The sequence below is a fragment of the Culex pipiens genome, chromosome 3 (assembly GCF_016801865.2).
Source record: "Culex pipiens pallens isolate TS chromosome 3, TS_CPP_V2, whole genome shotgun sequence".
NCBI lineage: Eukaryota > Metazoa > Arthropoda > Insecta > Diptera > Culicidae > Culex > Culex pipiens.
Window position 1 is genome coordinate 172,707,278 of NC_068939.1, and position 13,644 is coordinate 172,720,921.

At 37.7% G+C, this 13,644-nt stretch overlaps 2 protein-coding genes across 2 annotated transcripts; both read left to right on the forward strand.

The window, feature by feature from the left end:
* The first annotated feature begins 1,880 nt into the window (after positions 1 to 1,880).
* Positions 1,881 to 4,408, forward strand: LOC120423677 (transmembrane protease serine 12-like). The gene is made up of 3 exons (XM_039587573.2): positions 1,881 to 2,545; positions 2,753 to 3,354; positions 3,421 to 4,408. The coding sequence occupies exons 1-3, from the start codon at positions 2,321 to 2,323 to the stop codon at positions 4,208 to 4,210; spliced, it is 1,617 nt and encodes a 538-aa protein (XP_039443507.1). The 5' UTR covers positions 1,881 to 2,320; the 3' UTR covers positions 4,211 to 4,408.
* Positions 4,409 to 9,276: 4,868 nt separating this feature from the next.
* On the forward strand, positions 9,277 to 11,028 carry LOC120423703 (chymotrypsin-like protease CTRL-1). The gene is made up of 3 exons (XM_039587609.2): positions 9,277 to 9,622; positions 9,679 to 10,094; positions 10,158 to 11,028. Exons 1-3 carry the CDS (start codon positions 9,389 to 9,391, stop codon positions 10,945 to 10,947), a joined length of 1,440 nt encoding a protein of 479 aa, XP_039443543.1. The 5' UTR covers positions 9,277 to 9,388; the 3' UTR covers positions 10,948 to 11,028.
* The last annotated feature ends 2,616 nt before the right edge of the window (positions 11,029 to 13,644 follow it).

The window sequence follows — 13,644 nt, forward strand, 5'->3', positions numbered from 1 at the left end:
CTTAAGGAAACATAAACCAAGAAAAATCATCAGAATCACGTGCATTTTGGTTTTACAGCAAAATTGTGTGTTTTGAAATGAATAAAATAATAAAATATGATTTTTGTACAGTCAAAAATGTCAAAATGGGAGTTTCCCCCGTCTAATTCCCCATAGTAATTTCCATAAAAATTTCAATCACTTTGCGCCAATCGTAGACTTATCCAAAAAAAAAAAAAAAACGAAACTATTGGCACTACGCCCCCCGGGGCATGGCCTTCCTCTAACGTGGGATTTCTGCTCCAGCGCCTCTGACGAGACAGGAGAAACCGGGACCGACGTTTTACTTCACCATCCGATAGAAGCTCAGTGGATAAGGCGGGAATCGAACCCGCGTCTCATAGCATCATCGGGATCGGCAGCCGAAGCCGCTACCCCTGCGCCACGAGACCCACACAGACTTATCCAATCGCACCCAAATTTTGGGATCCCTGATAGGCCCAGAAAATATGTAGACTCTTATTTTATTTATTTTTCCATGCATTGAGTTCCCATCCTAGTGGTTCACTTCTCCTACATATTGCATGCATTTTTTTTGTATTTATGCAACAGAGATGGATCGCCCAAATTCTTCATACAAACTTTGGAAAAAACCATTTGGCCATATTTTGAAATTTATTGAACAAATTTAGATTCCACGTGATTCTTGGGATCTTCTGGTTTATGTTTCACATAAATTGAAAATGTGCCCTAAGTTAAAAATCAGTATTAAATTATGAAAAAATGTTTGCGGTCTTTGCGTATTTAATCCTACACTGCCCATTCATTGTAATTTTCCTGCGTGAAATCCTAACCTACCAACTTTTGTACTACTAAAATTCTTAGTTCTGTTGTTTAAAGTCATCATAATTTTAAGTAGGTATTTTATATGCATTCGGCCCAAGTAGATCTTGCGATTTTGCATGCGTATTTTAGATCGAAGCCCATACAGAGGCAGGGTTGGGCTGTAGAGGGTTAAAATTAAGAGCGCAATTTAAATGGTAAAGCGTCGAATAACTTACGGTTCTAGAATTTTAGTTTTTTTGCTGCAATATAATTGAAAGAACAACATTAATCAAACCAGCAAAATAGCCTAAAAATTCCGTATAGAATTTTGTTATATTATGTTTAATTTATTTTTGGGCACAGTTGAAAAATCTAAATGTGCTACTAAAAATAACATGATGCAGCATGAAATAAAATTTTGAGACAATAGAAAACGGATCAACTATATTCAGATATAAAAATAAAACATAAAAAATATAAAAACAGTCAAGAATCTTGTAGAAATACGCGTACTATATGTATGATGGATTTATATACTAATAATTTTTGAGATAAAATTCTTAAATTATTCATTTTTCTTAAATTGATCGATTAAATCGAAATATTGCATCGATTTACCGCAAACACATTGATCATTCCTGAGGTAGGGGAAAAATATTTATTCTCGTCAATCACCTATCTTTGACATAGGGAAAGTCTGTTGCTCGATTAAAGCTCCAAAATAACTGTTTGGGCCATTAACTTGAAACTGGAAACGCAACTTTTTGTTAGTTAATTCATAATCAACCACAGAAGTATGCTGAAAGGAAAAAAAAATTTAGGCCGATAATATAAATTGCGTGGGCAACAGGGCATTCTCGTCAGACGAATATAGACTTTGATAATAATGTCAAATACTTGTAAAAGAAATAGAAATATGTTTTGGTAAAAATCAAATTAAACAGAAATGTTCAAAAAATGCTGCTCTACTGGTTGGTGTACTTGCCTTAAGTCAATTTCAAGGAACACCCCGGATTATCGAGCATCATTCAGACACCACCGCTTAATGTGGCGATAATGTGTATTTATCCCCTAGTGCACCACTACTTGATCGCGCTTAGTTTGGGGAAGACAGAAGCTGAGAGTGTTTATTATTTCAACAACATTTACTAATGAGATTCCAAAAGTAAGAGAGCGGGTGCTCAAGTCAAGCTGTTCCACAGCACACCGTCCCACGACACTTGCTCATTCACCAGTACGAGAGTAAACTTGTAGCAGTGAGGATCGTTGCTAAATTAATCTCATGTGTCGGGTAATTGCTGAGTAATTCCAGATTGAAAACAACACTTTGTTGTAATTAATAAGACTCGTATGGAGCGATAATCGTGGAACAAGGTCGTGAAATTCGTGAATTATGAATATCACAAAACATGGCAGATACTTGTTACCGGAAGTATTGATGACAAGTCATTCCCAAAATAAAGTTGAAGAACCCATAATGACGAGAGTACTTGAAGCTTGAAGCCCGGCTCGTATAATGACGCACAAAACCACTTGCTGCGGCACGTTCCTCATAATTCACTTGATCGTGCTGCTGGCGGTACCATGTCACCCGCAGCAGTCACCCTGTCCGGACATATTTTCCTACCGGGTAGATCGGACCACCGGCCAAGTTTTTGGCTTCGTCGAGATCCGCAACATCCAGGTGGGACAGACAGCAAAGCTGAACGTGAATTTGTTTATTGCTGCTCAGCTACCGCCGGTAAGGGGTTTAAGTTACACCTTCTCACTAAGCACACAAAAACGTGCTATTTTAAGTATAGTTTTTGCCTTCAAGCGAATCAAGCGGTTTAAGTGCATTTCTGCAAAGCAAAAACTTTGTGGGAATCCCCCCGGATACAATAAATTTCCCTTTTTTTCAAATTAAACAAGAGAAATCACGTGTTTAATTGTATCATGTCACTTTCAGAATAACGTCGGATCCATAAATCTAATAAAATCCGAAGGTGCCACCTTCAACGACATCGTTCGTGGTCAACCGGCTCAGTATCGTGTCAACTTTCCTCTACAGAACATTCTGCCGACGGTGGTGAGCGTCACCCTGAACGGACAAACCATATGCAGTGGTCATCCGCCAAACTGGAAAGGACCAAGCACCACAATCTTCTTGGACCACACGCTCTGCACTTTGCTGGGATCACCGAACGATCTTCAGTCCCGGTGTCACGCCCAAAGCAATCCAGTGTATCAAACCGTTCCAACTGATCTTGGAAATCGCTACCCGGTTGATAATACACCGGTGCATCACACAGAACCCGTGGTACGATTCCAGCCAGATGTCGAACTGCAGCACGTGTATCGACCCCCAGATAATACTCCAACATATCATCCTCATCCGGTAGAACCTGTCCAACCACAGCCAAGACCATCGTGGTCATACCAACCGCAGACTGCGCCTCCACCACGGGTCATACACCCACGTCCACAGATTATTTATACAGAACCTGCTACAACAACGGCTGCACCACCTCCACCGCCACCACTAGCTCCTGTAGTCCCTTCTACTGGATAGTAAGTTCTTTAGGTCATCCTAATTGATCACACTATCCTCACACTATCTCTCAATCTCCCCCACAGCCCATGCGGTCGAGTATCGAGCGCCTTCCTGAACCGCCTCGCGATCAAGGGCGAACTGGTCAGCAAGGGTCAGTTCCCGTGGATCGTACCGCTGTTCGACCGAAGTCACCCCCAGAATCCCATGTACATCTGCGGCAGCACGATCATCACCAACCGGTACCTCCTCACCGCGGCTCACTGCGTGTTCGACCTGGACGAGGTGTTCCGACCGCAGCGAGTGCTGGCCGTGCCCGGGATGTACAACGTGGACAACTTTTTCGACGAAAACGCCCTGATCATGGACGTTGACCAGATCGTGCCCCACGACGACTACATCCCGGACGATGACACAAACGACGCGGACGTGGCCGCGCTGCGAATGAAGAACGCCGTTGAGTTCACTGACTATATCATCCCGATTTGCACCTGGCAGGGCGAGAACGACGTGTCGAGGATCGTCGGACAGGAGGGCTTCGTGGCCGGGTGGGGACACACGGAAACGGGTTCCACCGCAGTTCCGATGTTCGTGCGGACCACGGTCGTCGACCGGAAGCAGTGCAACGCACATCTGCAGCGGAACTATCAGTCGCATGCGCGGGTGTTTTGCGGCGATGGTCACGGAACGGTACCGTGCAATGGGGATTCTGGCAGCGGGATGATCATCCGGAGGGGCAACCAGTACTTCCTGCGGGGGGTGGTGTCGAAGGGTTTGGTGGATCCCAACACTTACAAATGTGACGCGACGAGATATTCCGTGTACGTGGACGTGGCCCTGTTTCGGTTTTGGCTGCGGAAGGTTACGCAGAATTAGGACCAGAGAAAAATTATTTGTAGGTCTTTTTATTATATAGCAGTATTACTATTTCTACAACATTAAAACTATAATAAGACCACTAATTTTCAATTGATTATTATTTAGGTACAGCATATTTGTAACTTCATTTAACTCAGGTATTTAATAAGCCGCTCAAATTATTTATTTCACAATAAATAAATACAACTCAGTTTCAAAAAAAAATTACGTTATGTTTAAATAACACATAAAGCTTATACACTCTTATATAATTGCTTGTACTTTTTGAAATCCTTGCATACAACATTTCCTCACGAAAACAGCACTGCCACCAAAAGTGCTCGGATCGATCCCAAAATTTGACTAAGGAGTTCCTGTTCTCTGCCGAAATAATTAGCCCCTTTTTTAAGTTTGGCCCTTAGGGAGGCCTAAGCCGTGTTAGGGTGGTCCAAACAATAACAATTTTTTTCCCTAAATCATTTTTTTTTTTCATAAATCATAACTACGCGCCATTTCAACAATGGCGTCCAGCTTGGATTGGAAAGGTGACAAGTTGGACTTTGAAGGAAAAAATATGATGAAGTTTCAGAAGCTTGCTTAACATTTGAAAAGTTGTATTAAACTGAAAAAAGCCGTTTTGGCGTGGTGCCTGGTTTGGACCAAATAAAATAGCCTACTTATGAAAATGTTTTTTTTTCGGATTCAAAAAAAATACTCAAAATTGAAGTTTTTTACAATATGGGTATCAAATGATCGGGATTGTTTCATACATTTCGACAGCAATATTTTTTTTGAAACAATCAATAATTACAAAAAACTACGTCTTTTTGAAAAAATAATTTAGGCTTTTTTTTTAAAATGGGTTTACCATGATTGGGAATTTTTCACACATTTCGAAAAAAAATAACTGCTCAAATTACACAACACTACGTACTATTGAAAAAATATTTTAAATGTCTATTTTTATTATATGGGTATCATATTATCAGTTTTTTGTGTGACAAACTTGAATTTTTAGGTATTTTAGAAAAAACGTTTTGTGAAAATTTTGAGTATTTCACAAAATATATTATTACTATAGAGCAATTTCAGCTCAAATCAGGATTTTTTCTGGTACTTTTGTACCCGACCCTCTCCGATTTCAATGAAACTTTGTAGACATGTTATCCTAGCCCTTTATAAGCCATTTTTGTGTATATAGAGCCAATAGTACTCGAAAATAACATTTGAGATGGGCGTAAGGTATTTAAATATTTTTGTATTTTGCAATTTAAAAATTACTGTATCTCGAAGCCGTTGCGTCGTATCAAAAAGTGGCCAAAATGTAAAATTGTCTGGGGAATCGATTCCCATTACCGGTTTTTGAAAATTTAGACGTTTAGACCACTTTTCATAAAAACAGTTTTAGTAAATGATTTTTGTATTTTTTCACGAGAGACATACCATCCTACTTTTTTCGTCAGTCTGTTGGTAACGTTAATATTTAAGTTTTAGACTTAAAAATCAAAAAATCTCATAGAAGTGGCTTGTATTTTTGTTTCAGTGAATTTTTTTCAGAATGTCCGTCCAATTTCCTACAAGTTTTTCTGTGGCCACTTTTTGATACGACGCAACGGCTTCGAGATACAGTAATTTTTAAATTGCAAAATACAAAAAAATATTTAAATACCTTACGCCCTTCTCAAATGTTATTTTCGAGTACTATTGGCTCTATATACACAAAAATGGCTTATAAAGGTCTAGGATAACATGTCTACAAAGTTTCATTGAAATCGGAGAGGGTCGGGTACAAAAGTACCAGAAAAAATCCTTATTTGAGCTGGAATTGCTCTATAGAAATGTGTGAAAAAATACCGATCATTTTTTACCCATATTGTAAAAAACATAAATTATGAATATTTTTTCGAAAATATGTAGTTTTGTGAAAATTTTGAGCATTTTACAAAAAATATTATTATTATCGAAATGTATGAAAAAATCGCTATCAATTAATAATATTGTAAAAAACTTAAATTTGTAGTATTTTTTTGAAAATAAGTAGTTTTGTGAAAATTTTGAGTACTTTAAAGAATGTGTCTTATTACTTTTGAAATTTATGATAAAATCTCGATCATTTGATACCCATATATCAAAAACAATTATTTTGATAGATTTTTTTTGAGAAAAAAGTATTTTCACAAATACGTGTTTTTACTTTCGAAATATATGAAAAATCCCGATCATTTGATACTTGTGTAACAAAAACAATAATTCTGAGTATGTTTTCGAAAAACATTGCATTTTCAAAATACATCAAAAATACGTATTTATGTCAAAACTTTTCATGTAATTATAATTGCAATGGATAGCTGACATCATCCCGATTCCAAAACACTATATTTTTGAAAGTTTGGATAATTTTTCATAGGATTTGGGACTTCATAGGACTTTAGTTAAGCACTGGGTTGTGCTTAACTGAGGCAGCTGAACGAATCGGGTGCGGGACATTTCGCCGAATGTCGTTTCGCCGACGGTCATTTCGCCGAAGGTCATTTCGCCGAATGTCGTTTCGCCGCATGGGACGTTTCGCCGAATGGGACGTTTCGCCGAATTGACAAATAATCGTATATAAATATATAAAATGGACACAAATTTTATTAAAATATTTTGAAAAAGTATAATGTCCCTAAAAGGTGATTTTGCAATCTTTTTTAAAAAAAAATTTTTGTTTCTTAGTATGTTATTTTTATAAGTTTATGCATTATAACATGCATAAACAATCGCTTAAAAAATAATCTAGTTGAAAAAAATTGTGCGAGTTTTTGCATTCTTTCAAATATAAGCAGTTATTTAATAACAGCAAACAATTTTAAATCATTTCTGTGAGTTTTTGCATTAATTTCTGTTAGTTTTTTGCATTCTTGTTTTAATACATCATTTGAATTATTTCTGTGAGTTTTTGCGTTCTGTTACCCATGAGCAGTTTTTTTTTTATATTTTGCTTATAATTTTGATAAATTTCTGTTAGTTTTTGCATTCTTTGTTTTTTAAGCATATTATTTGTATAATTTTTGTAAGTTTTTATATTCTTTCCAACATGAGGAGTTCTTTTGATTTCAGCAAACATTTTGGAAATTTTTTGTTAGTTTTTGCATTCTTTGTATTTAAGCATATTTTTTTAATTATTTCTGTGAGTGTTTGCATTCTTTCAAACATGAGCAGTTCTTTTAATTGGCTGCTTATTATTTAGATTATTTCTGTTTGTTTTTGCATTCTTTGTTTTTCAAGCGATTTTTTTGTCTAATTTTTGGGAGATTTGCATTCTTTCAAACATGAGCAATTCTTTTGGTTTTCAGCACAACATTTTGCAAAATCGCTGTTAGTTTTTGCAATCTATATTTTTGGCATATTTTTCAATTATTTCGGTGAGTTTATGTATATTTAGTTTTTTAAGCATATTATTTCTATAATTTTTGTTAGGTTTTGCAAGCTTTCAAACATGAGCAGTTTTTTTTTATTTTTAGCATAACATTTAGAAAAATTTCTGATAGTTTTTGCATTCTTCATTTTTAAGTAAATTATTTGTATTATTTCTGTGAGTTTTTGCATTCTTTGAAACATGAGACGTTCTTTACTTTTTAAATTATTATATTATTATCTTGCCACTCCATCTCAAATTGGCATGAGTGAATTACAAGATGGCAATGCAGCGAACAAATAGCATAAATTGTACAAAAAAGTTAATTTTTATTCAATTCGGCGAAACGTCCATTCGGCGAAATGACTTTCGGCGAAACGTACCATTCGGCGAAACGACATTCGGCGAAATGACCGTCGGCGAAACGACATTCGGCGAAACGTACCAGATCCGAACGAATCATAACCGGGGCAGTGCTAAACCGAGGCGTGCAAAACCGGGGCATGGCTGTATAGGAAACATGAAAATACTTAGACAGGATTATTATTATAATTTTTTTTTTTTTTGATTAGAGAATTTACATTTCAATTTATCATAAAGTTGATGATCTGCAAATTTTTAACATGTTTTTGTTTTTTTTTTTTTTGCATTTCTCCAGATTTTGTCGCAAGTAAATTGGACTTATGCCCGAGAACCAGCGAGTTGAAGTTACCGTTCCTTTTTTGGGAGTTTGACATGCGTTGGGTGTTCCAATGATTAACTTGATTGATAATAATTATTAGTTTTAGGACCATTCAATCAATCTTTGAAATTTCAATTCAATTGAATTATGACTTACTTGTAACGACTCGGAAATATTGTACGAGGATGTACTCACATCCTCATGTAAAGGACTCGTTTTACAGAAGCTCGACATTAAACTATGTAACTCCAAACCGATCGTTTGTGAACCTCCTAAAATAATACTTTCATAAAGCTTTACACAACTGTACCCTTTTAAAATTCTTGTTTTTTTGGTTCTAATCTGTGCCAACAGATAATTGCCGCCAAAAAATACAAAAAAATGTAACATTTATTGCCCTCCTTTGTTTAGGTAGTTTATATTTTTCTGCCCCTGCCCAAAGCCACACGTGATCTAATACCGGTAACCGTCTTTTCAAGGTGCCTCCTCAACTTCTTCCACAGGACGACACTCGGCGATCAATCGCAAGTGTCTGGGTTTTCCCCAGCCCCGAATCCATTCAGGATGCGCTTTTGGGGGCGTGCCGCAAGCCTCTTGAGATGTTTATGACCCCCGTGCTACAACAATTGCCGGGGATAATTTCGAGAGCGAAGCCAAAATAAAACTCGACGACGACGGGTTGCGATTTATGAGGTTTCGGGAACAGGTTGATTTGAACCAGGCAAACTGGTCGGTGCTGCTGCTGTGTGAGGAGGGGGCACTGGAAGCAAATAATTTCAAGTTAGGGTGAAATGTGGATAGTTGTACGAGTATTAGAGCACTTTGTATTTTTAAAACTAAAATTTGAAGTTATTTTAACAAAGTCTTGATTAATTTTCCAAAAAAATACAAGACTTATCAGTTTCTTATTAATTTGATAGAACTATCTACAATGAAAGGTACCATAAACTAAGCACAGAATCTAGGTAAAATATTACATTACAGGCAGAAGTGGCAAGTGCTCACCCTACAAACGCTCAGTATTCGTTCCGATCTGGTGCAGTGAAGATCGTGGTCTAGTGTGTTGGAACGTCCAAACAAAAGAACTGTACCAAAACAAATACAAACCAGTGAAATAATGGCACAAATTTCGATCAATAAGGTCGCGATCGCGTTGACTGTGATCTGCTGCTTAGTTTGCTCTAAGCCCACGAGTGCACTGTACTTAAAGTCACCATGTCCAGCGATCTTCACGTACCAGGTGGATCCACAGACGGACCTAATCTACGGTCTTGTTGAAATTAACAATATCGTACTGGGACGAGTAGCGAAACTCAACGTTGATCTGTCCATCGGTGGACAACTGCCGTCGGTAAGTTGATCATCTCATTGAACTTTACCTCGTCATTTAAACGATCATCTTTTCAGAACATTGTTGGATCGCTGAACCTACTCAAGTCACGTGAGTCAACAGTTGAAGATATTATGCAGGGTTTGCCGGCACAGTATAGGGTGAACTTCCCAGTCCAAAGCATCCTGCCGACGGTGCTGAGAATCGCCCTCAATGGTCAAACGATCTGCCCCGGTTATCGTGCCCAGGGTCGTGTCATAACCAACATCAACCTGGAACACACGCTGTACACGCAGCAACTGCACAGCCTTCTCCAGAACCAGAACCAAAATGGTCAACATTCGGTTGAGCTGGAAACTCGTTTTCAGTCCCAACCCCAACTGCAACCTTTGCTGAGACCACAGTGGAACAACCCTACCGCTAGACCTGGATCGCTGGTTCGGCCAAACCCCGGGCGTACAACCGTGACTCCACCGGCGTCCGCAACGAGCTCGTAAGTTCAAGATCGTTAAGTTGACCCCGCAGCACCCAAACCTCAACCACCCAACTCTTCCAGCTCCTGCGGCAAACCCCTGAACGGCGTCCTCAAGCGCTTCTCGATCAACGGCGAGCTCGTCGACAAGGGACAGTTCCCGTGGCTCGTCCCACTCTTCGATCGCGTCCAGGTCAACAACCCCAAGTACATCTGCGGCAGCACGATCATCACCAAGCGGCACCTCGTTACGGCCGCCCACTGCGTCTACGACGTGGACAGCTTCATGCGGCCCGAGCGGATCCTGGCCGTGCCCGGCATGTACAACGTGGACAACTTTTTCGACGAAGGCGCCCAGTTTGCGGACGTGGACGCGGTCATCCCGCACGAAGATTACGACCACGAGGACGACCTGAACGATGCCGATGTGGCGATTTTGCGACTTAAAACCCCACTAGATTTCACCGACAACGTCGTCCCCATCTGTCTGTGGCACGGCGAAAATGACGTCACGAAAATCATCGGCCAGGAGGGCTTCGTCGCGGGCTGGGGTTGGACCGACCGGGGACCGTCAACCGTGCCGACGTACATCAAGTCGACGGTCGTGAACAAGCGCGAGTGTGGCACCAACTTGGCCCGGATATTCCCCAACAGTGCGCGAATCTTCTGCGGGGATGGGCGGGGATCGACACCGTGCAATGGGGACTCTGGGAGTGGGTTGATACTGAAGCAAGGCAATCAGTACTTCCTGCGGGGTATCGTGTCCAAGGGGCAGCTTAACCCGGAAACGCTCAAGTGTGACGAGAGCAAGTATGCCATCTATACCGATATTGCGCCGTTTCGGTTTTGGTTGAAGAATGCCATCAGCTATTGACGAGGATCTGACTGATTTTGTTAGAGTTAAACTTATAGCGATCTCCTGTAAATACATGTGAATATATTGTTACCTGTTTTATTTAGTAGTTTTATTTATAAGGCTAATAAATTATAACTGAAACATTTGGTGTGATACTTTTTCTTATGATAAGACCCCACTTTCTCAATTTTCTATTTCTAAGATAAACTGAAACCTACTTCACAACTTCCTACCATAATCGCGTCAACGTTTTTTGTTTTTTATCGAGCCAAAACAAAAACAACATTTAACTGGCAAGTGGTTTAGACATTATTTCAGGCCAATGTGAATTTAATTTAAAAATTTTGTACAATAAAATGGATCAACTATGGTCCTCAAGAAACGAGGTGTGAAGGGCCGCGAATTTTTTTTTTTTTTAATTGATTTAAAAATTCATTAAATCCTTTGCGGTCGTACAAAGGGTCATTGTACCCAGAACAATAAGATTTCTCGTTTTGAACAATAATATCACCAACATAAACTTAATTTTAGGACCCGATCAATCGTATCTTGAAATCAAACTCAATTTTTTTTTGATATGTTATGTAAAATTGTCCGCGGAAAAAATATATTTTCAAACAAAGGCTTTTTGTTCCCGAGACTTTCAAACAGCAAAAAAAGGTTGTATACAACCTTTTCAAATGTCAGGCTAGACTTTTGAAACTTTGAACTATTTTTTTCTTAAAAGCCTATCTAATCACCTTTCATTTGAGTCCAAGAGAGCTAACATTGGTTAAAATGCCAAGAAGTTAGGTTTTTTTAATGTGTTTTTTTTTCGCGAAGATCACATTTTTGGGATCACCCTAACACGACGCAGGTCACCCTAATTCCCGAACAAAAAAGGGGCTAATTATTTTGGCGGCAAAAATGTCTGAGGTTCGTTTGAGCACAAACTTAAACTTTTTTTTAAATCTGTTTTCAGGACATTAAAATATACATTTTCAACTATTAACAAAATAAATTTGAAGACATTTGGTTGTATCATTGCTGAGATATATCTATCTGAAGTTAGCATTTTCAAAAAACGGGTGCCACGAAATCTCAACACTGCCTTGACCAAATCGGCTCAAAATTTTGGTGAAGACTTGTTAAACCGGTTCTGTGTGCATGACAGGCCGATTTCCAAAAAATTTGGTTTTAAAAAAGATATAAATATTTTTATGTTTTTCACATAAAAAATCGAAAGTTTTTGATTTTTGTATTTTAAAAAAATGCAAAATTTCAAAATCGGGCTTCGTCATGCACACGAGATATGTCTTGCGAGTCTTCACCCCAAATTTTAGCCAATTTGGTCTATCCCATCACGAAATAACGTGGCACCCGTAAATCAACTAGGTGTTCAGAGAAAAACACTCGCAAAGTTTGACAGTTCGTTTTGCGCATTGCAAAATTTTCAGCTTTAATCGTCTGTAACTTACTTTAATCATAAAACATCTCCATGAAACTTTCAGGAGTGATTGAAAATCATCTTTAAATTTGATTTTATAAATTTTCTGTGATATGAAACTTTGTGATTTTCTACATGTATGTAGCCCCTTAAAGTTCAAAATTATGTTAATGCAAACAAATCACAAAAGTTTATTTTATAACAATCAAACCAAAAGATTCAGGGATATCGCGATTTCAAAATGAGGGCTATTCATATTTAAACTTTTAGTTAAGAGGCATCTTAGCAATCTGCAGTCCGAAAAACATAGTCTAAAAAAGAAGGATTGAAGATTTGAAAAGTGCATCTAATTTATTAATGTATTTTGAAGTTTTGTCTAAAAATATATTTTTTCCAAAAATATGTTTTTATAGTCTTCTAAAGAACACAAACAAAAATTAAAAAAAAACTTATTTTGGGGACACAAAATTTTAAGTAACCATAAGTCGGTATTTTTTCGTGTACTCCAAACCTACGACTTTGCCGAAGATACTAAATCGATCAGAAAATCCCTTATCGAGATACAGTTTTTCGAATATTCAAATTTGTATTCATTTATCACCAGCCCGCAAAATTGTATGAAGACAGGAAACTCGTATGGAAAAACTAATGATGTAAAATATAGGGAATTGATGCAAAGTTTCATTCAAATAAAAAAAAAGAGAAAATACAAAGAAAAGTCGATTTGCAATTGGCAGATAGTCACTCAATATTTTTAAAATAAGGAGTCACTGAACACGAACTTGATGTCAAGAATATGAAAACAAAAACACTTTTTTGTGATTCTGGGCTGTTCATTTTGATTTCCCTCAACTAGAGAACACAAGTTTGGTAGCTTTTCATAAATAATAATCATAGAATATTTAGATTTAGTGTTTGTGAGTTGTTTTCGGGAAAAAAAAGTGTAACAAAAATTCAAGTGCATTTTAAAATTGATCACATTTGAAAGAAAAATTATTCGATATTTTCAATTTATAAAATATGTTTGTGTCTGTCTGTTTGGCCTACTCAAAAATCAAGACAGTGCTGATTTTTTTATATTAAATTTTTGGAAACCTCCCCCTCACAAATGTATTTTTATGAAATTTTGTCTAATTTTTTTTATTTTTGAACTGAGAAATTTTAAATAAAGAAAATATCAATTTTTGTTTGAAGTTCAAAAATGTAAAAAAAATATTGGACAGGCCTGCTCTCAATTCACTGTCAATTTGCTATAAACCCCAACCAAACAAACATTACTTCAACTTGCC